The 18,799-nt window shown below is 39.3% G+C and overlaps 1 protein-coding gene across 1 annotated transcript; it reads left to right on the top strand.

Annotated features, from left to right (window-relative positions):
- Positions 1-216: 216 nt before the first annotated feature.
- LOC306769830 (SH3 domain-binding protein 5-like) lies at positions 217-15,101 on the top strand. Its single transcript, XM_079258563.1, has 10 exons — positions 217-289; positions 387-596; positions 915-977; positions 4,569-4,697; positions 10,255-10,419; positions 10,540-10,670; positions 10,966-11,008; positions 11,769-11,985; positions 12,131-12,502; positions 14,028-15,101. Exons 2-10 carry the CDS (start codon positions 519-521, stop codon positions 14,198-14,200), a joined length of 1,371 nt encoding a protein of 456 aa, XP_079114689.1. The 5' UTR covers positions 217-289; positions 387-518; the 3' UTR covers positions 14,201-15,101.
- The last annotated feature ends 3,698 nt before the right edge of the window (positions 15,102-18,799 follow it).

Raw genomic sequence — 18,799 nt, forward strand, 5'->3', positions numbered from 1 at the left:
TGAAAGCATCTATCCTGCCTTGCATCAACAGTCCAGGCTGCTTGTTGAGTCATGATTTTAGGGGATATTTTCTCTGGATACCTTGGGTCCTTTAGTAACAACACCGCAGTTTACCTGAGTATTGTTACTGACTACATCCAGCAGGAGGAAGGCTTCAGACACCGCGTGTTGAATCCACACTAAATGTGTCTTTTATTTTGAACGTCCAGATCGGAAGTGACTCTATCAATCATTATAGGTGGTTTAACACTTTCCTCTCACACAGCCCCGTCCGCTGTGGGTCCTTGAGGTTATGCTCCTTTACTGTTTGTTTTGGATAACTCTGCAGCAGGACGTGCGCCCTGCAGTCCTCTTTACTTCTTCTAACACACTTTTCCCTTTAACAGCCCGAAGCATGCAGAGCTCCCAGTATAAAGGTTAAACAGGGCGGATCACCCCTCCTCAACACACCGGGGGCGCGCATTGTTCGCACTGGAGACCCTCGCTTCTCCACCACTAAACCTGTAGCTATCCAGAGAATGGAACCAAATGGGAATTATTCTGAGGATGACTTGCAGTGTGCTGAAGAGGAGGAAGAAGTGGATCCCAGAATCCAGGTAAAGCAGAAAAAAATGGTCCAGATGTGGCACAACTGGGATGAAAAGAGCCACTCATTTGTGTGTTTTATTGGGCATGGCTGACAGAAATAGTGAGAGAACTTAACATGATGAAATTACTGCTGTAATAAACTGGAACAGGCAGTAAGTTTCGGTCAGCTGAATGTTTTTAAAATCCTCAGTTTGAGTATTTGTTTATCAAGCAGGCTGCTGTAATTTGGTAAACAGAAGTCATGCAGTTTAGCCTTTAGATATGCAATCTGATTTCACAACACTTTCCTCCGTGTTCCCATGCATGCTGTGTTTTGTTGTAAACAGGGAGAGCTGGAGAAGTTAAACCAGTCTACAGATGACATCAACCGCTGGGAGAGTGAGCTGGAGGTAAGACAAAGCACCAACACTGTCCTTGTGGCTGAATCCCTTTTGGTAGAGTAAACACTTGCAGCTGGGCTGAGTTTAGTCTTTAAGCCTCAATGTTCAGTCTTAAAATCTAAAAGTTTTACTCGGAACAGGTAAGAATTCCTGTTGGTTCCTCTTGTTTTTTTCCAGGCTTGCAACTATGTCACTGATTTGAAACAGTTCACGTGGGACACTGCTATAGGATGGAAATTTTCTGAGGGGAAAAGTGGAGAATGCCACTCCCGCACCGTATTAAACCGTCAGCACGGCATGAGACATAACTGTGATCTTATGCTTCAGTTTAATATTTCAACCACACTTTTAGAGCAGTTTAATTCACCATTTCACTACAACTGCATATACAAATGCCAAACACTTAAAAAGGAGGAGGGTTGTAAAAGCAAGCGAGGAACTGAAGAAAGATTGATGTTTAATGGAGGGTTTTTTTTTTTTTTTTTTTGCTTTTTACTGCACTTGCTTGCATTCAGATGTGTGCTATTTGGGTTAGTGTTAAACAAAGCTTAAACATTCCAGAGCCAGGCTGCAGTTCTTCTTAACCTAAAAGTAGGCCTCTTCTGTTTCTCATTAGAGCTACGCTCACATCCAAACTCCACAAACCAGAGCTGGAATAAGCAAAACACCAGACAAGAAAGACAAACTTTCAAACTGAATATGCAGTGACTATTACGATCCAGACTATTTTAACCCATCTGGTTTAATTGAACCATATGTTTTGCATTATTTATAACCTCCATTCTCTTAGTTAAAACAAGTTTTATATAACCAAAAGTGTCTGAATGACTGACATAAACAGAGATATGAGCAAAGAGAAAAGGGTAAAAAGCTGTTTATCTGGAGGCAACATGTTTGTAAAAAGCTGAAGGAATGAAGGAAGCGCTGTTGGCAGGCTATACGGGCCGGTTTCCCACCAAGTCTGAAGCTGATTGAGGATAATGTGGAATAGATTCGGCGGATTCCGGAAAAGTTCAGGCAGTCAGGTTAAATCCAAGCCCCTCTGTGATGACTCTGCCAGCCCAATCCTAAACCTGTGTTTGTGTGTGTGTGTGTGTGTGTGTGTCACAGGCTGAAACACACAAGCGTGCATCTGTGTACGGTTTGTGAGAAGCAACTCTTTCTGAACAATCTTTACGCAGAAACGGGAAATCAGGAAATGCGCTGATGTCACAGGAAGTGTGCTTCCTGCAGCACCCTGTCCCTTTTCCCTTGTTAACCTCTTATTTACTGCTCCATCAGCTCTATGAACAGGATGCAGGTGCTGCCGTTCAAACCCACGTTGTGCAAATTATAACTATATAGACATGCAGATACACAGAAATACACACACACTGACAAGCATACAAACAGGTGGCTCAATAAAACAGGTCAGAACATATCTATGAATAACAAGTACAGTCATTTTGCCACTTTGGCATTTATGTTCACACACATGCAGCACTACTGTCCTTATGAGGACGTTGCATTGTCAGACATTAGCTGTTGTGTTCCTCTAAGCTGTTAAACCTTAACCCTATCCTTAACCTAATATGAATGACATCTAATCCTAAGGCTAACTAGATACCCCAAAAAACTACATTTTACTTCAGTATCACTGAGACTTGATCCTCATAACAGCTGGATCCTGATTATGTAACCAGTGAATACACACTGAGGAACACCCTGCTGTAACATTGTACTATTTTTTTTTTTTTTTTACCAATATGGCTACTTCATAAAAAAAAAAAAAAAATGTATATAGGATTGCTCAATCTCACTGAAGGGAATAAAACATCCAAAGGAGCAAGGAAACATGCCTGAGATGTGATGCAGCTGTTTGTGCTAGTGCATGCACTTCCACTTAGGTTAGACACCCCCCTTTTTCCTTCACAACTGCATTAATTCACAGCATTGCTCAGCAAAGTGTTGGAAACATTCCTCAGAGATTTTGCTCCATATCGACATCACAGCATCGCAGAGTTACTGCAGATTTGTTGGACATCCACGATAAGAATCTCCCATTGCACGACTTTCCAAAGACGCATTGTTGGACTGAGATCTGGTGACTTTGACGGCAGTTGCAGGACAGTGAACTCATCACTGTGTTTAAGACAGCAGGTAGAGAAGATGTGAGCTTTGTGACATGGTGTATTATCCTGCTGGAAAGATCCATCAGAAGATGCTACACTGTGGTCAAAAAAGGGATGGACATGGTCAGCAACAATGTCCAGGGGCTGTGGTGGTTAAATAATTCTCTGTTGTACTGATTGCCAAGAAAATCAGTAAAATCACCACCATTACACCACCTGCAGCATGTACCGTTGAAACAGGGTAGGATGGATTACTGCTTTTTACGGCCAATTTAGGTGAATCTTGAATCATAGCATCAGTTTCCTGCTCTTACAGACAGGAGTAGGATCTGTTGTGGTTTTCTGTTGCATCTAAATTTACATCTATGTGGTGCATTTACAGACTGTATCTGCAAATAACCACAATGTAATCAGTGGTTATTTGAATTAACGCTGACTTTTTATCATCTCCAACTTGTCTTCCCTTTCTTTACCAACAAAAATGGCATCTTCTAGCAGATAACTGTTTTTTTGTTGTTGTTGTTGTTGTTGTTGTCAACTTTAGTTCTTTCATGCATGCAATAATAATAAAGATGACACTTTTTAAAAAATACAGTATGTTACATCTACAGGCATATGCAATGATACTTTTCTATTTATTAGTGATATTTTGAATTTATTTGATTCATTGACTTATTTTAGTGCATTCTATATGGCATTCATAAAATAATGTATAATTATAATTATATGATGTAAATATTTTATAAAATATAGGCATTTTCTTTTCCTTTTCATCACGAAAGCAAACTTGTGTTATTACAATGTAAAGCATTTATGTTTAGTAATATCACATGTTTATTTATTTTTCAGTGAATGGTAATGTGTTGGATGACTCATTAACATCAACTCAACTGGTTCATTTAAGAATATGCCATCCTCACTCATGAATATGCAAGAAAAAAGCTTCTAAATAGGTGTCCTCTATAGGGCCGCTATGCATGAAAGGGTTCAAGATGACTGTGTGTGAAAAATCCCAGCAGATTGGTAGTTTCTGAAATACTCTGACCAACAACCTTGCCATGATCAAAGTCACTTAAACCCTCTTTCTTCCTCATTCTGATGCTCAGTTTGGACTTCCACAAGCCGTCTTCACCATGTCTACATGCCTAAACGCACTGAGTAGCGGCCGTGTGATTGGCTGATTGGCTATTTTTGCTTTCTGTTTAAGCAACTTAACATTTGCATCTGCTAAAGTTGTCGGCGAGGGTATTTTTGGGCAATAGTTAAGAGAACACTTCAACTAGAAGAGCTGTCTTAGAAAAACAAATTTGCCAGGCCCTGCAATTCAGCAAAACAAAACCACACAAACTGCATCACTAGTGTCTGTAAAGATACACCTTCTGTGCAGCAAGAGGCCATCTCACAATGAGCTACGTACAAAATAGTTAGTGGAACTTTGTGTGATGCAACAGTTTTGCATTCTCATCTCTACATGTTTGCGTTCGTGCAGGACTGCAGACAGAGGTTTCGTGCAGTCCTGGTGGAAGCAACAGTGAAGCTGGACGAGCTGGTGAAGAAGATCGGACGAGCGGTGGATGACTCCAAACCTTATTGGGAAGCCCGCAAAGTGGCAAGACAGGTACACTCACACACACACACATACATGCACATCCAGACATAAGCTCGCTGCAGTTACTCTGAGGTTGTCAAATAGAGATTGGAAGAGTAAGTTTAGCAAGGATTAGCAATGAAAAGTTCAAAGGGCTCTGCTTATATCTACTTAAAGGGAGCAGTCACGTGATGATTATTTTTAAACATAGTCGCACTTCTTATTTCTAAGCTGCTGTCTCGCTTTCTCGCTCTCTCATGCATGCACAAACACATACACACAAACGCACATGGATTTATACCTTGAAAGGAAATAAATAAGCTTGCAACTTATTTCATGTTGCTGGATCTTTTTACACTTTCATGATTTCTGCATTAAAGAAACTAGCTGTTCTCCAGTGGTTTGACCTTTAAAACCGTGCAGGACCTTTGCAATGGGCTGTGTATGTTACAGTGTAGATGTTGCATCGTTTTGAGGCGTCTATCTGTTTGCATATCAGCAAAAACGTCAAAAACGTAGAATTCAGCACCCACCTTCTTATCCAAGGTGATGAATTAGGAGCTCAGGAGTCATGCTTCAGAAGGCTGACATTTGTGCTGAACTGAAATAGATGCAGTATTTATGTGTCTGCGTATGTGTGTGTGTGTGTTTGTGTGTGTGCATCCTCCTTTATCCCTTGTTGCATTATGACAACTAGCTGAAAGTGGCATCTTTGCTGATGGCCACACGTGAGGGCTGGAGATTACGTAGAGCTTTTGATTTTTCACTGGATTCACGTGACATGATCGACAGTCTTTTGAGTCGTGCATGTGTGTGTTTGTGTGTGTGTGTGTGTGTGTTTGTTTCGATAAACCAAAGCCGATAAAGGACTCAAGTTAAACTGCTGAGTCGTGTGGTTATTATTTATAGATGGATGTTTAATATTTAATACTTGACCCACTTTAAAAAAAGGATACAGAAATTTTGCCCTTGATGACCCTCCAACACAAATATTCACCAGTTTACCTCCCCCCACCCATAAGCCAGACTCATCCCCCACAGCCCCCACCCCTCCATGTTTTCCCCACATTCCAGCAGACTTTGGGGGGGTGGTGTGTAGGAATTTGCCTGTACTGTCCTATCTTTTGTCCTTTTCACTGAGGATTCTCTTCTGCCTCACTGCCTGTCTGTCTGGATGTCTGTGCCCATGTCCCCCGTCCCACCCTCACCCACCTTCACCCTCTGTTTCAGCCTCTCCTGTCTAACCCTACGCCCTCTTCCTTCTATTCTCAAAAACCATGCATAGTGATGAATTGAGTCACTTGTGTAGTGACACACAAATACACACTTGATAAGCATCCTCCAGTAGGATGAGATGAGGAGTCACGGGGAACCTCGTGAGGTGACAAATCAGACAAAGACCATCAAATTGTGTATTTCTGAGTGACACATAATGTCGGCTTCATCATATTGTCATTAAGGCTCATCGTGCACATGTTGTCTGAGTCTCAGCAGGCTTTGTGTCATGAAAATAATGCTCAATAGTCTTAAATATTTGTTTCCTCTTCAGCCTATATGTAGCCTTTTCGGTCTCCTCATACTGACCACTGCTTAAGCATCTTAAATAAAAACACAATCACTAACCCTGCAAAGAAAGGCTGCTCTGTTGAGGAAGCCCTGGGAGCTTATGGTGACTCTTTTTCTCCACCTTGGCATGAAGCACAACAATGATGGATGTCGCTTCAAGGCCTCGTCTCCATTTCTGTTTCCGCCTAGTGTGTTCTCCTCATCAAATATCCATCAACCTCCGTCTGTTTTCCGTGCAACCCCTCTCATCCTAGAGTTGGCGAAATGGGTCACAGTTATGGACAAAGAAGAAGGATTAATCTTTGCCTATTTATAAGTGGTTATGTTGCTTCTGTGCCAATTCTTCATATTTCCAAAGAGGCCTCGATAACCTTGATTAGTGTGTCTACTCACTGCAACATACAGATGTCACAAAAATACCAGAAGGAGATACCAGCATGTGTATTTTCAGCATTTTGTCTGTGAGGAGGCAGACCTGATGTTGTTCACGTCACTGTTTGAAGCTGTATTGGAAACATGGGGTTCATGTTACAGAGGTTAACATGACAAAGCAATGAATGGCTGTGAGAAATGTGTGCAGAGGATCTCTGGTTCATCATGTTAGTCTGCTTTGTATTTTGCAAGGCATTTTGGGGTATGTTATATCTTTAATTTCCTCTGAATCCTGCAGGGTTACTTAATAAAAAAGCCATTAAAAATACCAATTTGATTGTAAAAGTGCCTCAGGAGAGTTTCTCTTTAGTCAGCTGAAACGGCCACCGCAACACATTCTGCTGGCGTAAATTAAACTCTTTATCTGTCTGTTGTTTTTAGTTCTTTCTGCTCATGTTTTGGCTAGCAGCTAGCTTGTTAAGGGCAGTAATTCACTCTTCTAACAGGAGTAAATATCAACCAGATTAAACTAAAAACAGATTTAAAGTCATCAGATAAATGACAAACTTCATGTAACTGAATACTCCTGCCTAAGTCCAAGCTAGAGCGACCACTAAAGCAGGGAAAGCTAATGCTAGATAAATTAGTATTTGCCCTTTTTGGATGGTAACAATAATCTTTAAGCCAAGTGGTGGAGAAGCAAGAAAACTGAATTTAAATGAGTCATTTTAAGGTATTAAAATCCAACTTAAGATCCTACAATAATAAAAATATTATTCAAATGTCTTTCAACCAACAGGTCACTGTAATGCTAGATAAAGGAATTTACCCGTACACACAGAAATATTGAACGTAAATGTGGAAAAAAAAGGTTTTCATTCCTGCTCTTTGGAGCAAAGCCTTAAACTTAAAAATGACAATGATCAATATTTATAAAAATGCATTGTTAACATTAAAAAATTCCTACAGTAGCATTATAATTCCCCTTTAGGGATTTAAACAAAGAAAAGAAATTACATGTAATTTGAAATAAAGTCAGATTTATATAAACCTTAGCTCAGGGGTGTTAAGCTCCAGTCCTTTAAGGCCACAACCCTGCATGCTTTCCATGTATCCCTGCTCCAACACACCTGACTCAAACCAATCAGTCATTGTCGAGAACATCATTGGCTGTTGGATTCATTTAATGGAAGCCAGATGTGTTGGAGCAGGGATACATGGAAACCATGCAGGACAGCAATCCTTGAGGATAGACTTTGGACACCCTTGCCGTAGCTAATTTACTAGCATCTTCTGTCATATATGAACACATCATTTTTACTTTGTTATTTAACTTTGGAGTTTATTCTACAGCGATGATAATTAAAATAAAAGAAATATTTTTCATACTAATAAGAAAAGCTACTTCAGTGTACATAGCATATATGTTTAATCCTAGAAACAAATTTCTGTCTGTGTTGACAAATCTCAATGCAACTTGTTTTCAGTTTTATCATCGAATATACTGCAGAATCTGCAGTATATTTAGATTTCAAGCAATAAATGGCTGAAAATGTAAACTTGTATTGTTTTAACATGAATGACTGTCTCAAGTTCACAGTTAAAGTTTTAACAATAATCTATTTAAAAGACTCCACAATGGAAACATAACCAAAATTGTTTCCATTGAAGCAAAACAGTCAAAACAAACAGGACAAAATTATAGTGGTAACAGGGAGAGGTTAGTAGTCGTTTGTGCCACGTATAATTTTTCTATCTTTTCTTCTATATTTTCTCTCTTCTTTTCTCTTGTAGCTTCATCATCATCAGATTTACAAATATCTCTGCATGAGAGCTGCATGGCACGTCAAACTTTCCTGATTATTTTTACCCCCGACAAGGAAATCTGATCAGAGCTACTTTAACTGCTTAGTATAGGCTTTCAGCCAATAGACTGACCTTTAACTTACGCCTGTTGGAGCACAGCAAGTGGGTCCAAATATGTCCTGGGTGATGACAATAATCCCCTTATTGACTGTGGTTGTGGGCAAGAGAAGCCCACTGACAACATGACAGATTTCCTTTGAGACAAAGTCTCTGTTTGTCTATTTGATCAAGTCACGGTTGGCTTTATGCATGAGTGTGTTTGCAATGGCAAATGGTAATCGCTCTCGGGCTGTCATAAGAAATCTACCATGGTTCCTGCAACGGAAATTTAGGTCATAAATGACACAAACACACACACACACTAAGACGGAGTGACTGCATTGCACATCTGCATTGTTGCTGCTCTGAAAACGTTTCTCCGACTTTGGTCAAGCAGCTTACCATTTACAAGCAAAATGGAAATTTTAATCAGTTTGAGGCTTGAACAATGTTAAAAGCTCAAGCTAACTGTAATCTTGTGAGTTTTGATAACATCTTAAAGAGAATGGATTCTTTTTTTCGCCTTCCCCTTGCATGTTTTATAGCTGTTTGCAAAAGCAAAGCAGGAAAGCAGTGAAGTCACGACGTCTAAGTCCACATCAAACTCAACTAGAAAAACATTTTGAGGGCACAGACCTCTGCCAAGCAGCTCATTTCCACCCATATTGTCATTTACACCTAGTCCTACATTTATTTTACATGGATACAACATTAGATTCCTACATTAATTAATAATGAATCCACAGTGTCTTGGCTATATTGTGGTTTTTGTTGCATGTTTATTTTTTTATTTGCTCTCTTGCAGTGATTAAAATGTCAACGATTCCCTAGTTTTTTTCTGTTCTGGATCATAGTATCCAAAATTTTGCTAAAATCCAGGTCCTTCTGAACAGCCTGTTGAGTACTTCTCCAGTTTTTCTTTTTTTTTATATTAGGCCAATCCGCCTGACCATGTATTGTGGAATTATATGCATATATACTGAAAATGGCCCTATATCTCAACAATAATTAATTGTTCAAAAGATTCGTGGATCCAGATGGTGATCCGGATCATTGCCAAAATGTAATAGAATCTAAGTTAGGCCAGGATCCATTCTCAGAAAAAAGATAAAAACAAAACAAAAACATGAAAATCAGACAAACAAACGCTGGTAAAAACATTACGTCACCTTAGTGAAGGCAATTACGGAAGTCACTGCAGAGATGCCTTGTTAATAGACTATTCTGTGACTAATTCAGTGTCTGTCTTGCATCCTGTCTCTTCTCTGAGCTGATTCAAGCCGGTAAAAGTCAGTCTGATGTTAACTCGCCCTATTTCTTTCTTTGTTTCTTCCCTTTTTCTTTATTTCTTCCTTTTTTGTTTCTTTCTTTGTTTATTTGTTTCTTTCTTTCTGCCAATAAGTGTTGATATCCAGTTGTTAGTATGTGACAAGGTGGTGTAAAGTGACGTTCTGGGCTGGAAGTCAATCAGATTACTAATGATGTAGGGCTTTAAAGAGACAGGCACAAAAATGGAGTATTTTAGACAAAAGGTGACAATATGTGTCTCATCAATGTATGCTGTGATATGCTGTGTATGCACTTAGATTATATAACATTATGTTTGTTGAGCAAAAAAAAAAAACAGAATTACGCAATAAAAGATACTACTTGACAGCTAAAAAGTCTCTCTGTGTGGAATTCTTGCTGTCCAGTTCACCTTGAATGAGCTATAACTGTGGGCTCTTTTCTTCCTGTACTACAGGCTCAAATTGAAGCCCAAAAAGCTACTCAGGAATTTCAGCGGGCTGTGGAGATCTTGCGGGCAGCCAAGGAGACCATCGCTCTGGCTGAGGAGAGGCTTCTTGAGGAGGACACCCGCCAGTTTGACTCCGCCTGGCAGGAAATGCTTAACCATGCCACACAGAGAGTAAGTCCAAAGTTCAACACAACCAACGAGTGACCTAAATGTTCCATCCCAACAAAGCTGCCAGCAATGGTGACATTTCTTTCTACAGTTAAAATAAACCCTCTTACTCGATAATTTCAGGTGATGGAGGCCGAGCAGGCGAGAACACGCAGTGAAGCCGAACACAGAAAAACAGCAGCCAACTACAATTCCTGCATCGGCCACATGAGGCAGTTAGAGAAGAAACTGAAGCGCTCCATCAACAAATCTAGGTGTGTACTTGCAGTGTGATCGAGTGGAAGTGACATGTGATTTCGCCTGCTTAGGTCAATTAATGTTAGTGCATATTTGTGTGTGAGAAAGAGGGTCTCAGTTCATGTCATCTGATGCAGTCCAGATGTTTCATGTGTTGGTCGTGCAGTGTTGGGGTGTGCTCCCTTTGTGGGAGCCAAGGAATGTGAGTGCTCACAGAGGAGTGCTTTTCTTTGAGCAGTTTCTGCAGTGATGACTGGCTAAATGTCTCTTTGTCCCCCTTTCTCAGTTTTTCTTCTCTTTTTCTCCCTGCAGACCCTATTTTGAACTGAAATCCAAATATTATCTACAGCTTGAGGTATGTATATTAATGGACAGCTGTTGTTTAAAGATCTTTGGCTGGTTCCACAGATCATTTGCTTCCCATTAGCACAATGATTAAACAGGCGTTTTAAAGTGCCTAGTATTTCAGCTGCATTGTAATATTATTTTCATAAGCATGCATGCTTTTATTTTACCTACAGTCATTTAAAAAGTACACCCTTTTTCACTTTAAAAGTTTAATATGTCAAAGCATGATGAGAAAGCAGTATGGTCTTTACAGTATCTCAACATTAAGTAACTGTCATCACAGATTACAGTAAAGATATTATGCTCTGTTACACTAGTATTTATTAAACAAAACCTAAAATACAGTGCAGAACAAGTGTGTAAAATTTATGAGCTTTTGTGCTAGGAATTGAGTGGGTTAGTATTAGTGACAGCCAGGTCAACTCATTCGACTAACTGATTGTCACCATTATAAAAGCAAAAGATTAGTCAGACTGCTTTTATTCAGCACCCAGACCCTTTTTGGACAAAAAAGAAAACATCTCTCTAAAACAATGACAACAGGAGTCAAGTTTGTAAAGTTACAATTGAACACACCACAGGAAACATACCAATGTTGTTTTGATCGAAACCAAAAGGGGAGATATTTGACCATTTGTCGTCAAACCAGTTGACATGCAAGACGATGCACGAGACTAACATTTTGCAGTTGCTTTTATGTGTTTCATGAAGTATATTGTTCATTTGCATAGTTTTATTTCAAACATGAATTGACTGATTTCTCTTAGCAACTTAAGCGTCAAGTGGATGAGCGTCAAGCCAAACTCGTGGTCGCTAAGGCCGAGTACCGCACAGCATTGCGCAACCTAGAAAGCATCTCAGAGGAGATCCATGCCCATCGACGCACCCTCGCCATGGGAACCAGGGAGCAAGGCGTTGGTGCAGAGGGGGACGAAGGTAACGAGGACATCGCCAACTTCAAGATGGAGTCAGACGGTCTGTCAAGTAAGTGTGATGAATACTTTGGGTCATTAGTCATCCCCGCCATTTCACATTATGAACATTTTGTTTTGTTGTTTGTTCTCTTTTAGTTGGAGCAGCTGCATGCCTGCATGTTTACATTACATGTGTGTCTGTGTATGTGTTTCAGTGGTGTCAGTATCAATTGACGAAGAGGGCAGTCACAGCTCAGAGGAGGAGGCCGACCCTCGCACCGCCTCCTTATCACAAGCAATGCCCTCCTCGCCTTCTTCTTCTTCCTCCCATCCGTCCACCTGTGCGTCCACTCCCCTCGACATGCCTTGCCTTTTCCCTTCTCCATCACTCCACACTCCTTTCTCCTACATCTCCTCTCCATCTTCTCCTGTCTTCTCCTCCTCTTGTCCTGGTGGTCTGGAGTTAATGAGCCCCTGCAGCTCTCATGACCCTGACTCGGCGTGTGGTTCTGGGCGTGCCTCACCTCTCCTGGGCCCTCGCAGCCAGTGCAGCGGAGCTTCCTCTCCAGACTGCGACCAGGAGAGAGGTGTGTGTGGGACCGATCGCTAATGTACTTTATATTGATAAAATAGTTCCTCATTCACATATTCTCACACACAGAGTCATGTAGGACTCATTTTTTAAATACATGTAGGGCTTTTGTAATATCTACACACTGATTCCAACAAGCCCATTGTCAGCAGAACTGGAGCAAGAACTGGAACTTGGAGCAAGTTAATAGAAAATCAATCCTTTTTGGAGGTTCTTTTGTTTTTGTTTTCTTTTTGTGGCTCAATTTGGATCTGTGTATTGAAGGTTATTCTATTAGAATAAGCTCTTTGATATGTAAGATTTTCAAGTCAATCCAAATTTTTAATTTTTAAAATCATAAACTGGGATAAAACCTGCACATGTTGCTGTAGTAGTCCCTGTAGGGAAAATGTTTTTGATAGATTTGTGAAATAAACAATAAAATGGAAACAATCATGCCAGTCAGCTATGGTGGTTTGGTGGTCAGCAGTACTGTCTCAAAGCAGGAAGGTTCCTGATCACTATCCATACGTGGGTTCTCTTACAGTACATCAGCTTTCAGCAGGCCATATGACCTGTAATTTGATGTATTGGATTTTCTATAGCACATGTATGTTCATATTTAAGTGCAGAATAAATATTTTGCTAAACAATTAAGACTGTTTTGTTAGCATTTGGTTACCTAGCTAATTCATTAATACAAAACTTGAAGACTATGGATAGTTAAATAAATAAAACAAGTAGGATGATTGCAGGTGCAAGTAAAGGAGATGCAAAAAGATTTAACATCTGTTCCTAAAGTAAGAGATGATTCAAGATGTACGAGTGGAACTGCTTCACCCGTTAGCTAGTCCTCTAGGTGACTGGAGCTATGCTAGCTAGTCTCAAATATTTTTGTCTGGAGGGCAACTTGAAATGTGATTACAGCTATGCAGAATAAAATAACAATATCAGAAATTATTCCAAAAATACACCTGTGTGTGCTGACAGTTTAAGGACAACTGGTCTAGCAAGCCCAATTTCACAACAATAATCATGGGGAGGAATATATAGCATATTTAGCATATATAGGAAGTGGGATGCCTTCTTTGTCCCCTCTAGTTTCTCACTGATAAGGCTTCAAGCTGTAATTCAGCTTATAACTTTCACATGAAGTTCTTATTATAAAACTGAATCAGAAGTTGTAAGACCAGGTTGATTAGTTTCCAAAAGTAATTAAAGTTTTTGGCATAGCATATTTAATGCTGCCCTGCGATGGACTGGCGAGCTGTCCAGGGTGTACCCTGCCTGTCGCCCAAAGCCAGCTGGGATAGGCTCCAGCTTCCCCGCGACCCTGAATTGGAATAAGCGGTTCGGAAAATGAATGAATGAATATTTAATGCTCGTATTTTGTAATGATCAAGTAAGAAATTAAGATTTCCAAGTATGGCTATGCCCCCATTACTTAATCCTCTTTGAATGTAGTATAAAGAGTTTGTCCCTGATTTGCCTTGCAGATTTGTTCATCTGTGTTTGCTCTTTCTGTTTTGTGTATACTCCAGGTGACAGAGCAGAAGGAGCAGAGGCCACATTACAGGTCGGTTTAAACAAGCTCAGCTTAACTATTGCACAAACACAAGAGGACTCAGAGGATGAACAAGATCCCCCTTACACTGACCCTGATATCTCCTCGCAAAGCTCTGCCACGACTATTCTGCTACTCAACAGTGTTTAATGAATCCTTGTCACACCTTTAAACGCTGACTGCACCCAGCTTTAAGCCTCAACGTGGACTCAATGACAGCATAAAGTGCCACAGAAAGCAACAGGACAGAAAGCTGCACTGCTGCATGACTCAGTATTGTGTTGGTACATGCAAGGGTCTCAAAAAAAGCACATTAAACATCAATACTCTGTTGTTGAATAAATTGTGTAACCATGTGAATATTAAGAGGATAATAAATATCTTTAGTTTCAAACCCTAAAGATTGATCTTTCGTATTGTTATGGCAACAAGTGTGTTGTTACTGCAAATATTTTTCCTTCCTCTGTATTTGCAATGACATTACTCCTCCTCTTTTGTGCCATTATAAAGTACAACACATTTCCTGTTCACACTGTACAGGCTGTGAATCATTTCAGTAATGGTGTACCAAGTTTGTAGCTATGCAGTGATGTATTCAAGTTAATGAAGTAATCTTTAATTGATGTCAACCTGCTACAGTTCGCATCGCTAAAGACTCATCTTGTTCTGCCTTTCATTTTTATTCCACCCTTTTGGACTCCTGTCACTTTGGCAAGTATATGGAATTAAGAGAAGGGAGAAACTTGAGTGCAAGCAGCACAACAAACTTAAAATTGGGCCTAACCTTTGTGAAAAAAAACTGTCTTCCATTTGGACTTGTGAAAGAGTGAATGAAAGCGTCAAAGTGCAAAGTTTGAATCATATCCTGAGGTAGTTTGATTGTGTGGCCGAGTGATTTTTTCTTATGTGTGTTGTGTTTTTGACAGATAATTGATAATTACCCTGTAGTACAGATATTCTATATTTATACTTCATGTATTCTTGTATATGAACTGTTTTGTGGCTATTGTTGTAATTGTTTAACACAAAATAAGCAATAAAAATGTGTTTTATGTAACTTTTTGGCATGGACACGTGTCCTTACAAAACATCTCTGCTGAATTTAGGTCCAAGCTTTGACTTGTCCCTTTCCAACACATTGATTTTATCTTGCGTGTGACTTATGAGCTCCTTGGCTTGTCTTCTTACTGCATGACTCACAGTCTCATGATATTGATTTTATTTGGCTTTTATTTTCTGGAGGAAGTGCAGCAAAATACACCCAAACCATGACACTATCACACCATGTTTCAGAGTATGGACAGCATTCAGAATTCCCCAGAGTTCAGCGTTCTCCTTTATCCACAAATTATAATTTTTATGAAACCCAGAAAGTTCTGCTTTGTTCTGATCTGTTTGTCGAACAGCTTCCTACTTGTTCACATGGTCAGTTTTATAGATGGGATTCTTTATAACATAACACAGCTTGGTCTCAGAGCAAACTTTACTGGTTGATCACAGACAAGAAGGGTAACAATGATTGCACATTTCTAATCTAAATATGAAGATCAGACTTTAGTAGAGTTTTAAAATGTTCATCCTTTATATTCACATACACACTGTGACTTTGGATTATTAACTTTTGTTAACAAAAATGTAAAAGTGCAAAATCTTGAAGAATTTGTTTAGTTTTATTGCCTGTAAATTTGGTTCTGTAAAAACTTAAGAGTATGCATTAATGTGTAGAAACAGAGAAAAGTTGAAAATATTCCCGAACTTTCAGCCAGGAAAGAAAGAATTAGTCACTGTAATTGAAGAAGTAAATGGCAGAGCTGTCCTTTAAAATGGGACAACTTGTCACATGAAGCCATTATCTAGTAGGAGGCAGAAAACATGCTCACATTTGTCTTATGGGGGTTTGGTTTCTTGGGGAAAATAGGTCTCAGCAGCTGACAAATAGCTGTCTTCTGCCACGGTTGCCTTTGTGCACAACTCAGACACTATAAATATTTACCCAGAAGTTACAGGAAGTAGTTTTGCTGGACCATAATAACAACATTAACATGATATTTTTAGCTCATGCGTTTGGATTTGATTTTATATAAACAATTAGTTTGTGTGCTCATGAGATAATGTCTTTTTGTTTATTTTCTTGTTGCATATTACTCCTCCACTCAGCTGTTGGTTTGTATTAAACACACATAGACGGTTTTATGTCCTCCTGGCTGCTCAGCTGTTGGCGTTATCTCATGACTTCAGTTAGTGCTTGGAGAGTCCCACCTGACAAAGCTTGTTTTATGTCTTCCATTCTTGTCTTTATTCAGCCCAACTACACATTCTTCTGATGGCATACTATTTTCAATTATGTTGCATCCTATGATTTCAATATCTGCACCACATTAGCTGTGGACAAAAAAGCATCTTTGTCATGAGCAACATTACTGTTTGATCGTATTCTGACATCTAGTGGCAAATGGGGGATTTTGTTTTCAGTCTTGAGCTTTATTGGTTTCTAAAGACAGTTTGTGAGTTTTTCTCAAATCAAAAGGAAATTGAGTTGGAAGCAGATTGTGTTACGATGTGCGTGTGACAGTACAAAATTATCCTACAGCTAAAAGCAATAAATATATTGACTGTGAATAACAGAACTGAAAACAATATATTCAGAAAAACATTAAGCAGCAACATGCAGAATAATGCTTTTTTTTTTTAAATGTAAGAGATGAGAACATATTTTCTGTCTAGTTTTAATATGTTTGACTTCATAACTGCCTTTTAATTGATCTCTTTACTTTGTGTTATTTGTTTTTCATTTCAAAATTTTAGCTTCATATGAGCAGGGATCTTTTTCACATTTTGTTTATTAAGTTCATATTTTCTTGTTTTTGACTAACCAATCATTTAAAATATTCCTGTTTTTTTGTTTTTAATAATAAAACAGGAATAATTTTTATTTCAATTATTAAAAAAAATATTTAGCAGTCTTGTTGCTCCATAACATTAATTTAAAGAAACATTTAAAAAAATGCAGGTATGCTTTGCTGGTCTGTGCTGTAACTTATAACATTTCTAATAAGGAATCCTCCATTGGTAAGATGACAAGCTGAGACAAAAAATGATAATTATAGCTACATATTCCTGGTGCTGTTTGTTATTTATTTATTTTATCTACTGTATTAGAAAAATTTTACATAAACACAGTCATAGCAAGGGCCGGATTAAAAGTGCACAGGCCTCTGGGCCTAGAGTGTTCCAGGGGCCCCGTTCCACACCATAACATTGTGGAAATTGTGAATTGTGAAACAACATTTCTAACATCAGTCAGCCAGTGGTACTAGTAGCAACACACTGGACACTGTGGTGTAACTATCTGGCTTTTATGCATATTTTGTTTCATGTCCAAACTGCTGGTGTTTTCCCCACATGGGCCCCAACTGGGTGTGGGACCGTGGGCCTGTGCCCATAATGCCCATTGGCTAATCTGGCCTTGGTCATAGCGGACATGGACAGACACCTTCTCAAAGTCCACAAAACACCTACAAAATAGTTAGCCAAACTCTCTCCAAGGCCTCATGCAGGGGGTATAGCTGATTCACTGTTCTGCAGATAACAGAAAAGCCATACATCTCCTTCAAGAGGTTAAGTTGTCCAACAGACGATGGAAGCGAAAAATAGAACTGCTCCTCTACATTGAGTGAGGTAAGCGCCTCAGGATCTCCCAAACATACTGGAACAAATGGCTAGAGAAGGGGAATTCTGGGATTCTCTGCTGAATTTGCAGACATTTTAGTCCAAACCTTGAAAATTGGATGAGAATGGCTGGATGAATAAATATAGTAATTATGCTTAATAAGACAAGATGTGTGTAGCTGCATGGTGGCATAGTGGTTAGCACTGTGTAAGGGTGTACCTTGCCTCTCACCCAAAGACTGCTGGGATAGGCTCCAGCTTCTCAGCGACCCTTCATTGGATGAAGCGGTTAAGAAAATGAATGAATAAATGAATGAATGAAGACGAGATGTGTGTGTATTGTCAGACAAGTTCATTTAAGGTGTCTGCAGAAACACGTAGAATTGACTAATTAATGAAGGAGGATGTTTACCTGACTTAAAAGATAACAGGCTGGGCATCATATGACATATTTCCACCATATTATTTTTCAAATGTTTTGACAAAAATGACTGTACCTGTATTCAAGGCAAACAGGTTTTTTAATATCCATTCATCCATTTTTTTTAACCATTTTCTCCATTTCAGGGTCACGGGATGGAACCTATCCCAGCTACCATTGGGCGAGATGCAGGATGCATCTTGGAAAGGTCGCCAGTCCATCACAGGGCTTGAAAATCTATTCTATTCTATTCTATTCTATTCTATTCTATTCTATTCTATTCTATTCTACAGTCATTTAGCAGCCACTTTTATCCAAAGCGACTTACATATGACAGTGAGAACAACACAAGCAAGAGATTTAACTGCAGAGGACATCTTGTTGAGGTGCTTGTCAGACTGTTGCGAGTCTAGTTGGACACAGATGTTGCCATGTAGTGCTACAGCCTGTTACTGTATTTTTAGTTTTACATTTTTTTCCCCCACAATGCTCCCTATGTTAAAATACAAAGAATAAATTCTGCAATATTTGTTGCAAAGAACTGGGCCAAATTCTCCAACTCCTCTGACAATAGAGTTAAACTAGGTGCAGAAGTGCTCCTCAAAGAGCTGAGTCTTCAGCTTTCTCTTCGAAGTAGATAAGGACTCTACAGATCAAAC

The sequence above is a fragment of the Telmatherina bonti genome (assembly GCF_933228915.1).
Source record: "Telmatherina bonti genome assembly, chromosome: 19".
NCBI classification, from domain to species: Eukaryota; Metazoa; Chordata; class Actinopteri; order Atheriniformes; family Telmatherinidae; genus Telmatherina; species Telmatherina bonti.

Bases quoted from the DNA above. Each gene is read 5' to 3' on its own strand.
- LOC306769830 (XM_079258563.1), top strand. From the start codon at position 519: ATGGAACCAAATGGGAATTATTCTGAGGATGACTTGCAGTGTGCTGAA. The intron at 978-4,568 runs GTAAGACAAAGC...GCGTTCGTGCAG, and splicing joins GCTGGGAGAGTGAGCTGGAG to GACTGCAGACAGAGGTTTCG. The intron at 4,698-10,254 runs GTACACTCACAC...CCTGTACTACAG, and splicing joins CCCGCAAAGTGGCAAGACAG to GCTCAAATTGAAGCCCAAAA.